This window comes from Taudactylus pleione, unplaced genomic scaffold (assembly GCF_031769625.1).
Source record: "Taudactylus pleione unplaced genomic scaffold, aTauple2 ptg000940l, whole genome shotgun sequence".
Classification (NCBI taxonomy): Eukaryota; Metazoa; Chordata; class Amphibia; order Anura; family Myobatrachidae; genus Taudactylus; species Taudactylus pleione.
The window spans coordinates 88,725-105,094 of NW_028285341.1; the positions used below are offsets into that span (position 1 = coordinate 88,725).

At 39.8% G+C, this 16,370-nt stretch overlaps 1 protein-coding gene across 1 annotated transcript in view; it reads left to right on the forward strand.

Moving 5' to 3' along the window:
- Positions 1–16,370, forward strand: part of LOC148473287 (uncharacterized) — a 53,589-nt gene that overhangs the window by 5,553 nt on the left and 31,666 nt on the right. Inside the window, 3 exon segments of the mRNA XM_088459846.1 lie at positions 2,112–2,608; positions 2,690–3,312; positions 3,539–3,817. Coding sequence (XP_088315972.1) covers positions 2,112–2,608; positions 2,690–3,312; positions 3,539–3,817 — 1,399 coding nt within the window.

A 16,370-nucleotide genomic window follows, 5' to 3' on the forward strand; every position in this document is an offset into this window, starting at 1 on the left:
GAGTTATCTCTCCCGATTTGCACATTTTGCAGATTACTCACCCTAGATTGCAGAGTTTCTGCCTAACTGTCCCGAGCAAGCAGCCTGCACAAATCAGTGAGATATGTGTAAGCTGCTTGTGTCATGGACCTGTTAAAAATGGATTAAATTAAATAAAAATATGCCTAACCAGCCCCGAACTTGTCAGCGAGGCCTGGTTCCAAAAATTATGGGGAACAAAACAAGTAGAGTTCCACCGTAATTTAGGAACCAGCACCTGGCTGCCGGACCAGTCCTGGTTTTAAATATAGGGGGAAAAATGCTTAGGGGTAAACCAATATTTAAAAACAGCACCAGACCCAAACCATCCAGGGTGTAATGCCACAGCCAGCAGACCCTTTTAGCGAGTCTCCAGGGCCAAAGCATTCTCACCCCAAGCAGGTCAGGCCAAGCTGGGGATCTCAGGGGAGATGGGGACCCCATAAGAGGGTTTCCCCCTCTGCTGAGCACCCCAGGTTTGGTCTGAAGCCCGGGACTCTTCCCCGCACCCCTGGAGCGGTGGGTATGGGGGTAATAAAGTGAATTTTACAGTGGATTTACAGGTGTCAGCATGCCTGCCCTTTAGCACTTGTGGAACTACTAGTGAAACCAGGTGACCGGCAGGCACCCATATTTCTACATTAAAATAAATAGTTCAATAAAGACACAACACACACCATTGATAGAACAAGTTTAATACACACATACCTCAATCACACATACTTACCTGTTCTAGCCCTTCGGCCCACTTGTTCAAAGGAGAAATCCATGGATCTGGATCAACAAAAAAGATCCTATACTCACGTACATCCTGGCACTGCTCTCCATCGCATGCAGGGTCAGCAACTTACCCAAACCATGCTGAACAGATGTAAGTATATGTTGTTACATGTACTTAAACCTCACGAAATGACATTTGACCAAAATCAACTGTAATTTCTCCCAGGCCACTAGCCAATCAGTGGCCGCTTTACATGTAGCAGCCGCTCATTGGCTGGTTCTACGTGAGTTCCAGTCAATGTGGTTAGGCTTTTGGGGGGACCCTATGTCTTTTTTAAAAAAAATTAGCCCTATTTTAATGATTTACAGGCAGAAACATACACAAATCACAATGATTTGTGTATGTTTCTGACCGTCTCACAGCTCATCTTGATTCTTGGTAAATTTGAGAGATATATATTTTAGGTGAAAAGTACACACAATTTGGCCCAATGGTGATTTAAGTCATTTTGCTATCTCACCTGATTTGAATGAAATCGATGGAGACATCTCACCTGAGATGGGCAAAAGCAAATTTGAGAGATGGAAAAAAAAGGACTAACTCACCCGAGATTGTCATATTGAGCAATCTCGATTGTTACTAAATTTACTCCTTAGACTCACATGTAGAGGTAGTACTTATCCTATTTTTGGTATTTCAAATTCTTTTCAATTATATATAGGTTCATGCAGTTAACAATCATTGGTATTCTGCATAGTCCTGATTTGTTTAACCCATTAACCAAAACAGTATAGCCAGTAGATTGGTGACATAGCTGACTCACCACTGGCAGGAGAGTAGGGGGGGTGCCTTCATAATTGAAAATTCTGTGCGATGCTTCTGGGAGTCAGTCAATCCAGGAATGGTGCAGAGTGGGCTGGGTCAGGGCAATATTTGTGTCCCTGTGGGGGCCCCCAATGTGTGGCCCCATCCTCCCCAACTATAATCCAGCCCTGTCCTGGTGCATCAGCTGACACTAGTTGTGACAAAATTGGTAGCATGTGTTACCCATCTATGGTCAGTGCAGGGGGTGAGTAAATAGCTATCATGTTTTTTAGTGTATTTAAATATATATCATAATCTGTATATAAAATTACACTATTACTGTAAAAGTCGTTTTACTTGTGTAACATCCATGATTTTAAATATAATCTTTTTATTCTTGCAGGACAAATAAAGAGCAGAATTCCCACAAAGACTATTAGAAGACATAGTGGTAAAAGGACATAGTTCTCTGATTAAGCCAACTAAAGAAGCTATTTCTTCTTACACCTCTAAAGGATTCCCAAAACTATTCTCATTTTCTGGATAGCTAATTTGTTTCTCATCTAATACATGATGAGTCTCATAGGAAAGACACCGCATTTGTGCTCTGAGTGTGACAAATGCTTTACATATAAATCATATCTTATCTCACATCAGAGGATTCACACAGGAGAGAAACCATTTAGATGTTTTGAATGCAGCCAATGTTTTTCCACTAAGTCACAGTTTGTTATACATCAGAGGATTCATACAGGAGAGAAACCATTTACATGTTCTGAATGTAGCCAGTGTTTATCCCATAAGACACATCTTGTTATACATCAGAGGTTTCACACAGGAGAGAAACCATTTACATGTTCTGAATGCAGCCAGTGTTTTTCCCAAAAGACACATCTTGATGTACATCAGAGGAGTCACACAGGAGAGAAACCATTTACATGTTCTGAGTGCAGCAGGTGTTTTTCCAATTCGTCAAATCTTTATAGACATCAGAGGAGTCACACAGGAGAGAAACCATTTACATGCTCTGAATGCAGCAAGTGTTTTTCCTGTAAGTCACATCTTGTTAGACATCAGATGATACACACAGGAGAGAAGCTATTTACATGGTCTGAATGAAGGAAATATTTTTCCCAAATGTCAGAGCTTGTTATACATCAGAGGAGTCACACAGGAGAGAAACCATTTACATGTTCTAAATGCAGCAAGTGTTTTTCCTGTAAGTCACAGTTTGTTATACATCAGAGGAGTCACATAGCAGAGAAGCCATTTCCATGTTCTAAATGCAGCAAGTGTTTTTCCCATAAGTCACAGCTTGTTATACATCAGAGGAGTCACACAGGAGAGAAACCATTTACATGTTCTGAATGCAGCAAATGTTTTTCCTGTAAATCAAATCTTGTTACACATCAGAGCAGTCACACAGGAGAGAAACCATTTAGATGTTCTGAATGCAGCCAATGTTTTTCCACTAAGTCACAGTTTGTTATACATCAGAGATTTCATACAGGAGAGAAACCATTTACATGTTCTGAATGCAGCCAGTGTTTTTCCCAAAAGACACATCTTGATGTACATCAGAGGAGTCACACAGGAGAGAAACCATTTACGTGTTCTGAGTGCAGCAAGTGTTTTTCCAATTTGGCAAATCTTTATAGACATCAGAGGAGTCACACAGGAGAGAAACCATTTACATGCTCTGAATGCAGCAAGTGTTTTTCCTGTAAGTCACATCTTGTTAGACATCAGATGATTCACATAGGAGATAAGTCATTTACATGTTCTGAATGCAGTAAATATTTTCCCAAAAGTCAGAGCTTGTTATACATCAGAGGAGTCTCACAGGAGAGAAGTCATTTACATGTTCTTAATGCAGCAAGTGTTTTTCCTGTAAGTCAGAAGTTTGTTATACATCAGAGGAGTCACATAGCAGAGAAGCCATTTACAATGCAGCAAGTGTTTTTCCTGTAAGTCATATCTTGTTATTCATCAGAGGAGTCACACAGGAGAGAAACCATTTACATGTTCTAAATGCAGCAAGTGTTTTTCCTGTAAGTCACAGTTTTTTATACATCAGAGGAGTCACATAGGAGAGAAGCCATTTACATGTTCTGAATGCAGCAAGTGTTTTTCCTGTAAGTCAAAACTTGTTACACATCAAATGATTCACACAGGAGAGAAACCATTTAAATGTTCTGAATGAAGGAAATGTTTTTCCTATAAGTCATGTCTTTCTACACATCAGAGGAGTCACACAGGAGAGAAACCATATAAATGCTTTGAATGTTGCAACTGTTTTAGTAGTAAAAGAACACTTATTAATCACATGTAGAGACACTCTAAGGCCCTGAATGTACGAGGGTTGTTCAAAAAGTATGCCTAAATGCTCACAACTCAAATTTTATTATAGATACAGATTTGAACATTTGCAGTAAAATACTTTGAAGTCTTAGTAACAGAATGACTCTACTAAAAAAATTCACCATCTGCCCTCAAACATTTTCTCCGCCTCTCAACCCAAGCTGTGAAGCCACTTTGGAAAAGTTCCAGTAGTTGGTGTTTGACCCAGGAACGTATGGCATTTTTATCTCCCTCTGTCTTCAAAATGTTGACCACGGAGACAGTATTTGAGAGGGTCAAACAGATGAAAGTCAGAAGGAGCCAAATCAGGACTGTATGGTGGATGTGGAATTGTTGCCCACCCCATTTTGGCAATGGCCGCATATGTTGCCATCAAAGTGTGATGTCTGGCATTGTCGAGGTGTAAGATAACATTTGACAATGGAATTGTTGACCTTTTTTTGCGGATGGCTTCTTAAGTGTAATAAAGTATCGATCACTGTTGATTGATTGGTTTGATTCCAAGTAATCAATGAGAATAACACCTCAGCAATCCCAGAAGAATGTGGCCATGACTTTGTTTACAGATTGCTGTAATTTAATTTTTATTTTGGCCTAGGTGAACTTAGGTGTTTCCATTTCTTTGATTGGGCCTTTGTTTCTGGATCATAAAGGAATACCCGGGTCTCATCTCCTGTAATGACATTTTCCAAAAACATCTCAGGGTTGGCTTCAAAGTTGGTCAAAAGATTCATTGCACACTTCCACCCTTTGGGCCTTATGATCCCTGGTAAATTGATTTGAAACCCATTTAGCACACACTTTATGATATCCCAAATCATTTATTAGTGTTTCTACAGTGCCATGGCTACATTCAGGTTCATCACTGATATCTCTGATGGTCACACGACGGTCTTTCTGAATCATGGCATCGACTTTGTGTCGGTTCTCTGCTGTCACTGCAGTTGATGGTCTGCCACCATGAGGTTTGTTGCACATGGATGATTCTCCTGATTGAAAATGCTTCATCCACCTTCTGACATTGCTATAGTCAATTGTACACTCACCATACACTTTTTTCAGTCTTCTGTGGATTTCTGTAGCATTGCAGCCTTATTTTTCCAGAAATTCAATGACGGCTCTTTGTTTCAATCTGGATTCCATGGTATTTCTTGGACTACCTAAACAAAAATACATATATAGTTTGCAGACATAATAAACTACAGACTGAGAGTTTCAAATAAATGTTGCATATTATTTTAGAGTTATGAGCATTTAGGCATTACTTTTGGACAACCCTCGTATAATGTGTTTCTTAAGTAAGTTAAATAGCATCAATTCATTATATTTACAAGTGAGGACATTTTTTATATAAATCAATCTTGTTAAAAACTGGATAGGAGAATTATCTACATCTTATCCTCTGCACCAATATAATGTAATAAACAATGTGTATGGTGCAACCCCCAAAACTGTGTGAAATTATTATTTATTTGAAAATTAAATTTTTATTATAATGGCATAAACAGGGCCAGTGGCATCACTAGGGGGTCACACCAAAATTGTAGAGCTGCTCTGCTATTTTGTTGTCATGCCCTCAGATGGTGTCACCAAGCAGCGGTGATGTACGAATGCATGTGTCATACACACTGTACCCAGAGAGGCTGAGGGCTGCCTGGGCAAGACCCCAGTGCAGGCTTGCTGACATTCTGGCAACCCCCTCCTGGAATAGGTGCACTAGATGGTGCTATTAATTACAACTAATACAATAGTATACAACAAACGAGAGAGAATATTTTTTGGTGTAGTGCAGCATTTCTCAAACTGTGGGTCATGACCCCAGAGTGGGGCGTGCCCATCTCAGCAATGGGTCGCAGCTCACCCAAGTTAAATATCCTGGACCGGTCCTGAGTCCTTTTCGCCCGCTGCTATGATGGTCCGCAGCAGCATTTGCACCAGCAGTCCCCTGCTAGCTCCTCCTTCCAACCTTTACTGTGATTAATACGCATGTGACGTCACAACATCCGAGCATCATGATGTCAAGACATCCGAGCATCATGATGTCACCCCGTCTCAGTCACAGTAAAGGGAGCCTTAGTGCAGCCTGCGTTACTGTAGTTGTAGGACAAGAACTGGTTATCTGCTGCCCCAGCTAGTGGCAGACTTAAGTATTAAAAGCAAGAACATTTATTTTATATTAAGTAAAATGGAGAACTATGGTCATAATTTAAATTAAGGTGATGTGTATAAAATGTATATATATTACCCCCATTGTCCATTTTCCCTTTGTTTGTTTCATGACCAACATCTTTCTTATATATTTTTATGCCATAAAAAATATCTAAGGAAGATGATGGGCAAGGAGGGTAAATGTGCATACATTTTATACACATCACCCTCTTACCCCCATGCCCATCATTTTATATATTTTGATGCCCATCATCTTTCGTATATATTTTTATGGCATACAAGCATATAAGGAATATGATGGTCTTAAAAATATAAAAGGACAGATTTATTATAGTGGCATGGATCGTACTACTATAACTCTTCCTGCTTTGCCTCATTACTGAGCCACAGCAGGAAGCACTAACAATGAGATGCAAGAACATCTCATCTGCTGGAGTGGGGGAGTGAAAACTCCCCCCTCCAGTGATTCCTGCCTGAGTACACAGCACGTCAGCCTAGTGCTGATGCACTGTGTCTCCCGGCTGGCTCCAATGGGCATGCGCAGGCTCTTGAAAGCATCAGGAGATCCCATGTGCAGTCCCCGGCGCTGCCAGCCCATGCTACAAGGGAAAGTGCTGTCCCAGCTATGGTGATAGGGCAACCACTTCTTCCCCATATTTGCAGTTAATACATGTATCCCATAATGGCATAAAATAGAAGTGGAATTATGAGGCATAAACTGTAAGTGCATATTACCCCCCCTCCTTGTCCATCATCCTTATATATTTGTATGTAATATATTATATGTATTTTTATATAAGAAGGCTAATGGACATAAATGTATTGAAGATGATGGGCAATGGGGGGTGATGTACACTTACATTTTATGCCTCACCCCATTTTGCCCATTATCCTTCTTATATATTTTATGCCATAAAACTACACAGGGGTGGTACAATAAGTTAGGTAACAAGATCACTCACATGTGTAATATTCACTGTTTCATTCTAATTTACCACCAGTCCAGAGCAGGTAGGCCACTATTTCCCTTCATATCCATTAGAAGACTGCACCTGATATCAAGTCAAATCAGAAGCTGAAACTTATATCCAACTTGTGTACCATAATAACGTCATGTCACAGAAACAGGTATGGGTTTGGTGCACCACCTTTTATAATGGCAGGACAGATGTTGAAGCTGAGCAATGCTGCTATTGGGAAGTACTGGACCATTATCCCTATAGCCCTGACCTTGCGCTGTCCAAATCAATTTGTCAGATATGATCGCTTGCAATTATTATCTGACGATTTAGTCATCTATGGTCGGATGTTGAATTGCTTGGATGCTACCCTGCGACAGCACAATTCGTATATGCACAAATATATTTATATCTCTACAGAATTTGATCAGAGTGTGGGAGACAGGTCTGGTGTGTATGTTGGTGGGTGGTTGGATATGTATTGAGAAGACTCCGCATACTGAACTAGTATGCCTGTAACAAATAATTGAAATGTACACAGAAACTAGCATGCTAAAAAGAAGTTATCTAAATGAAAATTAAGGGTTATTGTAAAAGAACCTGCAGGTCATTTGCAATTGTGCGCCTCTTTGTTCAGTGCTAGCCTGGTACAGGGGAACTGGAATTTTGGACTGTGAATAGGTAGAGGAAAACCATTGAAATAGTTAATTAGAATGTGGCTCCTACCAGCAGCTGTGGGTAATAGACTTCTATTTGCATCTTGGAACTAGTCCAGGCAATACTTGGATGTTTAAATGTGTCAGAAATATATTTATGCATTAAATTACATAATTCACGCATACAGCACAAGGTTGCTCCGTGCATTCGACGATGATCATATACACTTATTTACATTAATAAAAGGTTCCTACATAATATGGTTTATGTTAGAAATAAAAGTTATAATAAGAAATGCATGTATTTGATAACTAAGGCATAGAGCAATGTAAACATATCATGTTTAGTATCCAACTGATGCTCTGTTCCTTTGCAGGCTTCCAGTTCTGACAACGAGGAAGCCACATCATGTATTCCCGAAATATGGATCATCAAGAGAATTTGGTTATATTGGGAAATGTTGTATGTATTAAAGGGGTTACTTTTAATTAGTTATGCAGAGGGAAGACTACACAAAGAAACAGCCCCAAGACCAAGCCATCCCCCTAATGACACTATATGAACTGTCCAATGAGAGGATCAAGCTGGATCAAGAACCAATGAAACAGTGTTTGTCTGTCCCAATTGTGTTGATACATCTTGGAAGAGTATTTATGTTTGCACAATGGACTAGGCCAGTAGTCATTACATGTTTGATGACCACAGACATCTGCATTGATCGGCTGGGACCTGGTACCAGTGCGTTCATACACCGAGTGATTTCCATCTCTTTGGACCATTGATGAAGCACCTGGGTGGAAGGCACTTTGCAACCAACGGTGAAGTTCTTTAAGCCATCATGTCCTGGTTTCAGGCAATTGCCTTGGTACCATTGGAACAAATGCTTAGACAAGTATGGGGACTATGCGGAAAAATAATCTGTACCAAGGCCATACTATTGATAATATGTATATGAACGAGTTGAATTAATTTATGCAATGAGAGGTTGTTACCTTATTTATTAAACCACCGTCGTATAAGGAAGCATAGAATAAATATATATATATATATATATATATAAAAATATCGGTAAGATGATGTGCAGTCACCCCCCCATGTCCATCGTCTTCCTTATAAGAAGAGCATTAAATCTAGTTTTTTCTTTGCCAGTTGCACATCAGTGAGTGAAATGGACCATTCTCTTCAAAAGAGTGGCAGAAAGTAAAGCAATGATGGTGAATTAGTTGCCAGTAGCAACAAAAGATATGCTGCCAGTGATGATTCAAGTAGTAATAAAAAGGCAAGAAACCAGAAATAGATCCAAAATCTTTGGAATATAGTTTTACTTGAACTGGCTCGGAGGAAGCACTGCATCCACAGTTCATGGTGTGTGGTGAAGTTCTTGCTAAAGAGAGCTTAAAACCATCCAAAATGATCATACACCTACAGACAAAACACAGTTCTCTGCAAACCAAACCAATGAGTAAATATATAAAGAAAAGGACATAAAAAATGGCAAATTGGATACTGAATAGAAGTATACAGCTAGTAGCCCAATTATGTGGCATATGCAAAAGACATGTAAAATGATGAATGAACATCATGGCCCTCCAAATCATGAAGCTATATCAAAAGGTATATGGGAATATGTATAAATACATATATATATGAAAATAATCGCATATATGATGCAAGGATGAAAACGAGAAAAAGGCTCTTGTCCGGGCACAACCTGGTTGAAGAATAGTTTCAAAGCACCTCCAGGGATGAAATGGTCTAACATACAACAAAAGATGGAAAAATGTCTGGTTAGGACTATAACTGTACAGTAGATGTTTTAAAAAGTAATATTGTTAATATATAATGAATGAAGCATATAGGGTCTGTTAACAGATTAACCTCCTGTTGGCTCCTCCTGTTATATATATATATATATATATATACTCCACAGACAAAAAACCTTACGGTTTTACATGTCCCATTAAGGCTTCTTAGACATGATCTGAATTTCACAAAACCTACTGAAGTTGTGCAACTCAAACTAAAAAAACACACAAATCTGCTATTTAGCAGCGCCACCATTTTGTGAGTGACAGCAATCTCACTCTGTGAGAGTGCTGAATCTGCAGTTAACCATAGGGTGTTATGGCATACCATATCTGTATTGCACAAGGAACACTTCCATTAAAGCCAATATTTTAACTTTACTTACACTACACTTCACACAATCAACCCGGCACCTACTGCCCAAGGGTACCGGGGATAGCCCCAGGCTATCATCCTGGGCCTGGGGAGCCCTGGAGAGGGGGACCACTTTATTGGGGGAGTCCCCAGATCCCCAGTTAACCCCGGCCTGGACTGACTAGCGATTAGGTGTGATGCTTCGGCTGGGGGGCCTGGTGAAAGGGCTCCCCTGGCTGTGGCATCACCCCACCACTAGAAAGAGTCTGATGCTGGTTCTGGTAAAAACAGGGGGAGAATACGCATTTTTCCCCTGTATTTCGAGAACAAGGGTCGGCTCAGAGTCTAGTGCTGGTTACGCTGAATACGGGGTACCCCTACATCATTTGTCCCCCATATTTTGGCAACCAGGTCTGGTTCTGAAAACCCTGGTGCTGGTTGTGCTTCATACGGGGGACCCTACATCATTTTCCCCTGTACTTAGCACAACCAGTACTGGCTTTCCAAAGCCCGGTGCTGGTTTTTGCTTTTGGGGAGGGGGCCACGCCATTTTTTTTGTACACAGGTTTTTTTTTCATTAAACACAGAAGCACAGACTGGTCTCACTAAACACAGATGCATGTATTATGGATATTCCAGATCCGTGCCTGCATCTGTGTGCCGCTACCTCCCCAAGATCCTAATGCCTGCTACACTGTTGCCCGCACTGCTGCCGCTAATGCCTGCTACCATCCCCGGTTCCCAGCTGCAGTTTTCACCCACTAACCCATTCCCCCTCTCCCCTGCATCCCAGCTGCAGCAAACACTGGCTTCCTTCCCCCCAGCCCCCACTACCACCTGCAAAAGGCAACCATCTTGCTGCACCCAAATGAAGCCATAGTGAATACACCTGCTGAAAGCTCCTACTGCTGGCTGCGCAAGTAATTGAAACTTCCTATCTGTATAATGGTGGATTTGTGATTTAATAGTCTAAACACTGTAACTTTCTCAATTACCTGAACCCCAAAAGGCTCTATTCTGGAACAAAAGCTACTTAATAAGAAAAACCCCAAGCCTAAATTCGCCCCCTACCTTGAGTTATGCCTTCCCAAAAATCGCCCATAGAGAACAGCAGTAAAGTGGTCCTAATTGAGAATGTCAGAAAAAAGTGACAGTTGGAGATTTTTGATGCTTTTGCCCTGAAATTTTGCAGACATCATCGAGCAACAGATCTACCCATCCGTGCCAAATTTCAGCCTGGTACCTCAAATAGCTTTTGTGGTGTAGCCCCTTAAACACCCTGACCCCCTTTGGAATTCTCTATGGAGATTTGGAGATTTCCATTTTTTTCTGTTCGGCCTTAATATAAGGGCACGACCATGCCCTTATAATATATATATATATATATATACATATATATATATATATACATATATATACACAGTACATCTGGAAAGTATTCACAGCGCTTCACTTTTTCCACATTTTGTTATGTTGCAGCCTTATTCCAAAATGGAATAAATTCATTTTTGTCCTCAAAATTCTGCGCACACTACCCCATATTGACAACTTGTAAAAATTTTTTTACAGATTTTGGCATATTTAATGAAAAAAATAATGAAGAAATTTCATGTACATAAGTATTCACAACCTTTGCTCAATACTTTTGTTGATGCACCTTTGGCAGCAATTACAGTCTCAAGTCTTTTTGAATATGATGCCACAAGCTTGGGACACCTTCCTTTGGGCAGTTTTGCCCATTTCTCTTTGCAGCACCTCTCAAGCTCCCATCAGGCTGGATGGGAAGTATCGGTGCACAGCCATTTTCAGATCTCTCCAGAGGTGTTCAATTGGATTCAAGTCTGGGCTCTGACTGGGCCACTCAGGGACATTCACAGCGTTGTCATGAAGCCACTCCTTTGATATCTTGGCTATGTGTTTAGGGTCGTTGTCCTGCTGAAAGATGAACCATTGCCCCAGTCTGAGTTCAAAAGCGCCCTGGAGCAGTTTTTCATCCAGGAAGTCTCTGTACATTGCTGAATTCATCTTTCCCTCAATTCTGACTAGTCTCCCAGTTCCTGCCACTGAAAAACATCCCCACAGCATGATGCTGCCACCACCATGCTTCACTGTAGGGATGGTATTGGCCTGGTGATGAGCCGTGCCTGGTTTCCTCCAAACATAATGCCTGGCATTCACGCCAAAGAGTTCAATCTTTGTCTCATGGTCTGAGAGTCCTTCAGGGGCATTTTGGCAAACTCCAGGCTGGCTGCCATGTGCTTTTTACTAAGGAGTGGCTTCCGTCTGGCCACTCTACCATAGAGGCCTGATTGGTGGTTTGCTGCAGAGATGGTTTTCCTTCTGGAAGGTTCTCCTCTTACCACAGAGGAATGCTGTAGCTCTGACAGAGTAACCATTGGGTTCTTGGTCACCTCCCTGACTAGGGTCCTTCTCCCCTGATTGCTCAGTTTAGACAGCCGGCCAACTGTAGGAAGAGTCCTGGTGGTTCTGAACTTCTTCCATTTATGGATGATGGAGGCCACTGTGCTCCTTGGGACCTTCAAAGCAGCAGATATTTTTCTGTAACCTTCCCAAGATTTGTGCCTCGAGACAATCCTATCTCGGAGGTCTACAGACAATTCCTTGGACTTCATGCTTGGTGTGTGCTCTGACATGCACTGTCAAGTGTGGCACTTAATATAGACAGGTGTATGCCTTTCAAAATCATGTCCGATCAACTGAATTTACCACAGCTGGACTCCAATTAAGCTGTAGGAACATCTCAAGGATGATCAGTGGAAACAGGATGCACCTGAGCTCAATTTAGAGCTTCACGGCAAAGGCTGTGAATGCTTATGTATATGTGATTTCTTATTGATTTTTTTTTTCATTAAATTTGCAAAAATCTCAAAAAGAATTTTTACACGTTGTTATTATGGGGTATTGTGTGTAGAATTTTGAGGACATAAATCAATTTATCCCATTTTGGAATAAGGCTTTAACATAACAATATGTGGAAAAAGTGAACATTGTGAATACTTTCCAGATGCACTGTATATATATATATATATATATATATATATATTATATAAATATATTATATATATATAATCACAGGAGAACGGCACTCTGCTAGTCTTATACAGGTAAAAATAAATGCACTCAAGCAAGTAATTTTTCAACATTTTGGCCTTTTATTCGCCCTTTTTCAATATTATCCACATACAAAAGCATGCAGATTACCTTAAATCCACCCCATGTAACACTGGAGTCCAGCCACTCGCGGACCCAGCAGCTGCATGTCCATCACTTCCGGCTATGTAAAAACCAGAAGTGTATGACACGCACACTCTCATTGTTGCCACAGCGACTGGACAACAGAGAACAAGTGACTTACCACCACCATCAACAATTAACACATACAAAACACCTGAAAAAAAGAACAACAATATAATCAATAGTATACAAATTAACTAATAGGGCTAAATGCTCTAAGTCAAAAGAAATCTCTTTTAAGAAAGAGAAACAGGGTCCTGCCAAGGTTAATGATGGTATGAGCAACACAAATGAATAGACAGCACTATCATGATGCTAGAGGTTAAATCACTGAAAAATTATATATAATGTACATTAGTCACCTAAAGATAACCATTAATGCTAGAATAACAGAAACTGAGAATAAAAAACCATGTCAATACCATAAACACCCTAATGAGCACATTAGAACTATGGTGAAAATGAAGGATAATACATGCTAAACAAAAGCTGATACAAAAGACAAAGCCACAAATATTAGTCAAACATGTTCCAAAGCAGTTGGTCGTTCAAGCCCTTAGGCTTAACAGTATCTAAAGTGAAGATCCATTTGTATTCTAATTTAAGTAACCTCTTGTGTCGGTTACCACCCCTTATGTCCTCTGGTACATGATCTATAATAATGTGTCTTAAACAGGATAAACTATGACGAGCCTCATAGAAATGTTTAGCAACCAGCTGGTCAGCGGATTTGCCATTTAACGCTGCAAGAATAGATGACCTATGTAAAGCTAAGCATTCCCCAATATAACATAGGCCGCACGGGCATTTCATCATATAGACTACAAAATTGATAGAAAATTTGCGACCTGTATGGGTATGGAAAAACATTTTATCTATCATATGTCGGCAGGTGGGTGCAGCCGACACATATTTTACAGCCACCACTCTTCTTTTTTAGGAAAGGTGAGGATGTCTTATGTCCAGTGATGTCCATATGGACAGTCCAGTCTCTAATAATTTTGCCTCTACTGTAACAGAACATAATACTCTTTTGTATGAATCATCTAAGTTCTTTATCCCTCTGGATTAGGGGCCACAATGTTTTTACAGAATTCTTGATAATTTTGTGTGAACAGTTAAATTTGTGAACCCAGTGTATTTCGTTTTGTTCCACATCATTAGCGGTTTTCTTTAGGGTCTCTGATCTAGGGATAGCATCCACTTTTTGTTTTGCATTAACATGTATCTCCTCAGAATACCCTCGCTTTCTAAACTTGTCAAGCATTAGCTGCATATTTTTGTATAGTTTTCTCTGGTATACTCGATATTCTTTTTACTCTAAGTAACTGCGAAAAAGGATGTCCTGATTTGGCAGCTGGTGGATGAAAACTACTAGCCAGCAGTATTGTATTGCGGTCTGTTGTCTTCGAAAAGAGTGTAGTCAAAATTTTATTGGTATTCACAGTAATCTGTACATCCAAGAAAGAGACCGTTTCTAAACTGGCCGCGTATGTGAACTTAATAGGACAATCCCATCCTGTAATTTCTGATATCATAGATTCAAAATCCTCAAATCTTCCTCTCTCTCTGCGTGTGATGCGCTTCCGATTTTTCCATTCCCGGAAATTATGTCTAATTTTACTAATTGAAATATCCAAACAAAAACACACCATAAAACAGATGACTTCAACAGCTATATCCTGGCTAACAGCAATCACCACCCAAGCTGGATTAGAAGTATTCCCAAGGGACAGTTCACAAGACTCAGGCGTAATTCCACGAATATGAAGGACTATGTCACACAGGGAGAAAACCTCAAACAACATTTTGAATGAAAAAAGTATAACATGAGGGAGGTAGAAACAGCCTATAAACTATTGGAAGACACTCCCAGGGACAAATTACTTCAAAATTCTTTTAAACAACAGAGTAATGATAGAGAAAATATATATTTTATAACAAATTATATTTGAGCAGGCTGAAACATTAGGAACATTTTACAAAAACATTGGCATATCCTGCAAATGGATAATAAATTGAGTAATATACTGCCCAATAAACCTGATATTGTGTTTTAGAAAAGCATCGGACTTAAAGAAAAAATTGACTCACAATCATCTAAAAGATATGAAAGATCCCAAACAAAGCACAATGGAGGGACATACTGTGTCAGAAGGTTTCTCCACTGCAGTAGATGTTCAAACTGCAGAAAATTGAGCTACAAAAATACTAAACCGACAACCCACATCAGATCACATGTAACATTATTAGAACATAAGATAAAGGACACCATAATGTGTGATAGCAACAATGTAATATATATGCTAGAGTGCCCATGTGGGCTACAATACATGGGCCGCACAACTAGGACCCTAAAAGTTAGGATCAGCGAGCATGTAAGAAATATAGAAAGAGGTTTTGCAAATCATAGTGTGTCAGAATACTTTAGGGAAGTACATCAATGTAAGCCTCAAGGACTCAAATTTATGTGTATCAAGAAACTAAGATATAATTGGAGAGGGGAAAATAAACTAAAAAAGATTGACTGAGTAGAAAGTCGATGGATATTCGACTTACAGACCCTACAACCAGAAGGTCTAAATATCGATTCATAAATTACCAGTAGTGTGAAGTAATACACCAAGGCCAGTCCCAATAATTAATCCATCCTCCAAATTCGTCATTACAATTGTAATAAAGATTTGAATAAATATAGGGAATAAGACTCCCATGTAGGAATAAGGGTACATAAGGATACATTGGTCCACCCATTTTATGATATACAGCATATGGTACATAACATCCAAGATTAATGATTCAGGATATGTATTAGGTATGCCAATATAAAGCCACACAACAACTCTACCTGATTCCTAACACATGACAATTTCCAGGTCATAAACTTCTTTTACTGGGATATTATAAACAGAACAATATGGATTTCTGCTGCTACCCTATATTTAATAACAATCGACAATAGCTGCCGGCATGCTGTGGGGTTATAAATACAAGAACAGACCCATATATAATCATTTAACTGAATCAAGTCTCTATGTTAGACTGACAAAAGATTATATTTACAATAAACACTTAATTACATTCACATAACTGTTCACATTAGGCATGTACTAGTAAGAGAGAGAGCAATGTTATGACAAAGGAAAAAACTCTGCAAAGATGGCCGACGCCACAATGGAGACCGAAGACCAAACACTAGATAAGCCACAACTATAAGAAAATTCCACTGAATGCGCAGCACAATAGGGCTAATATCTGTTAGTTGC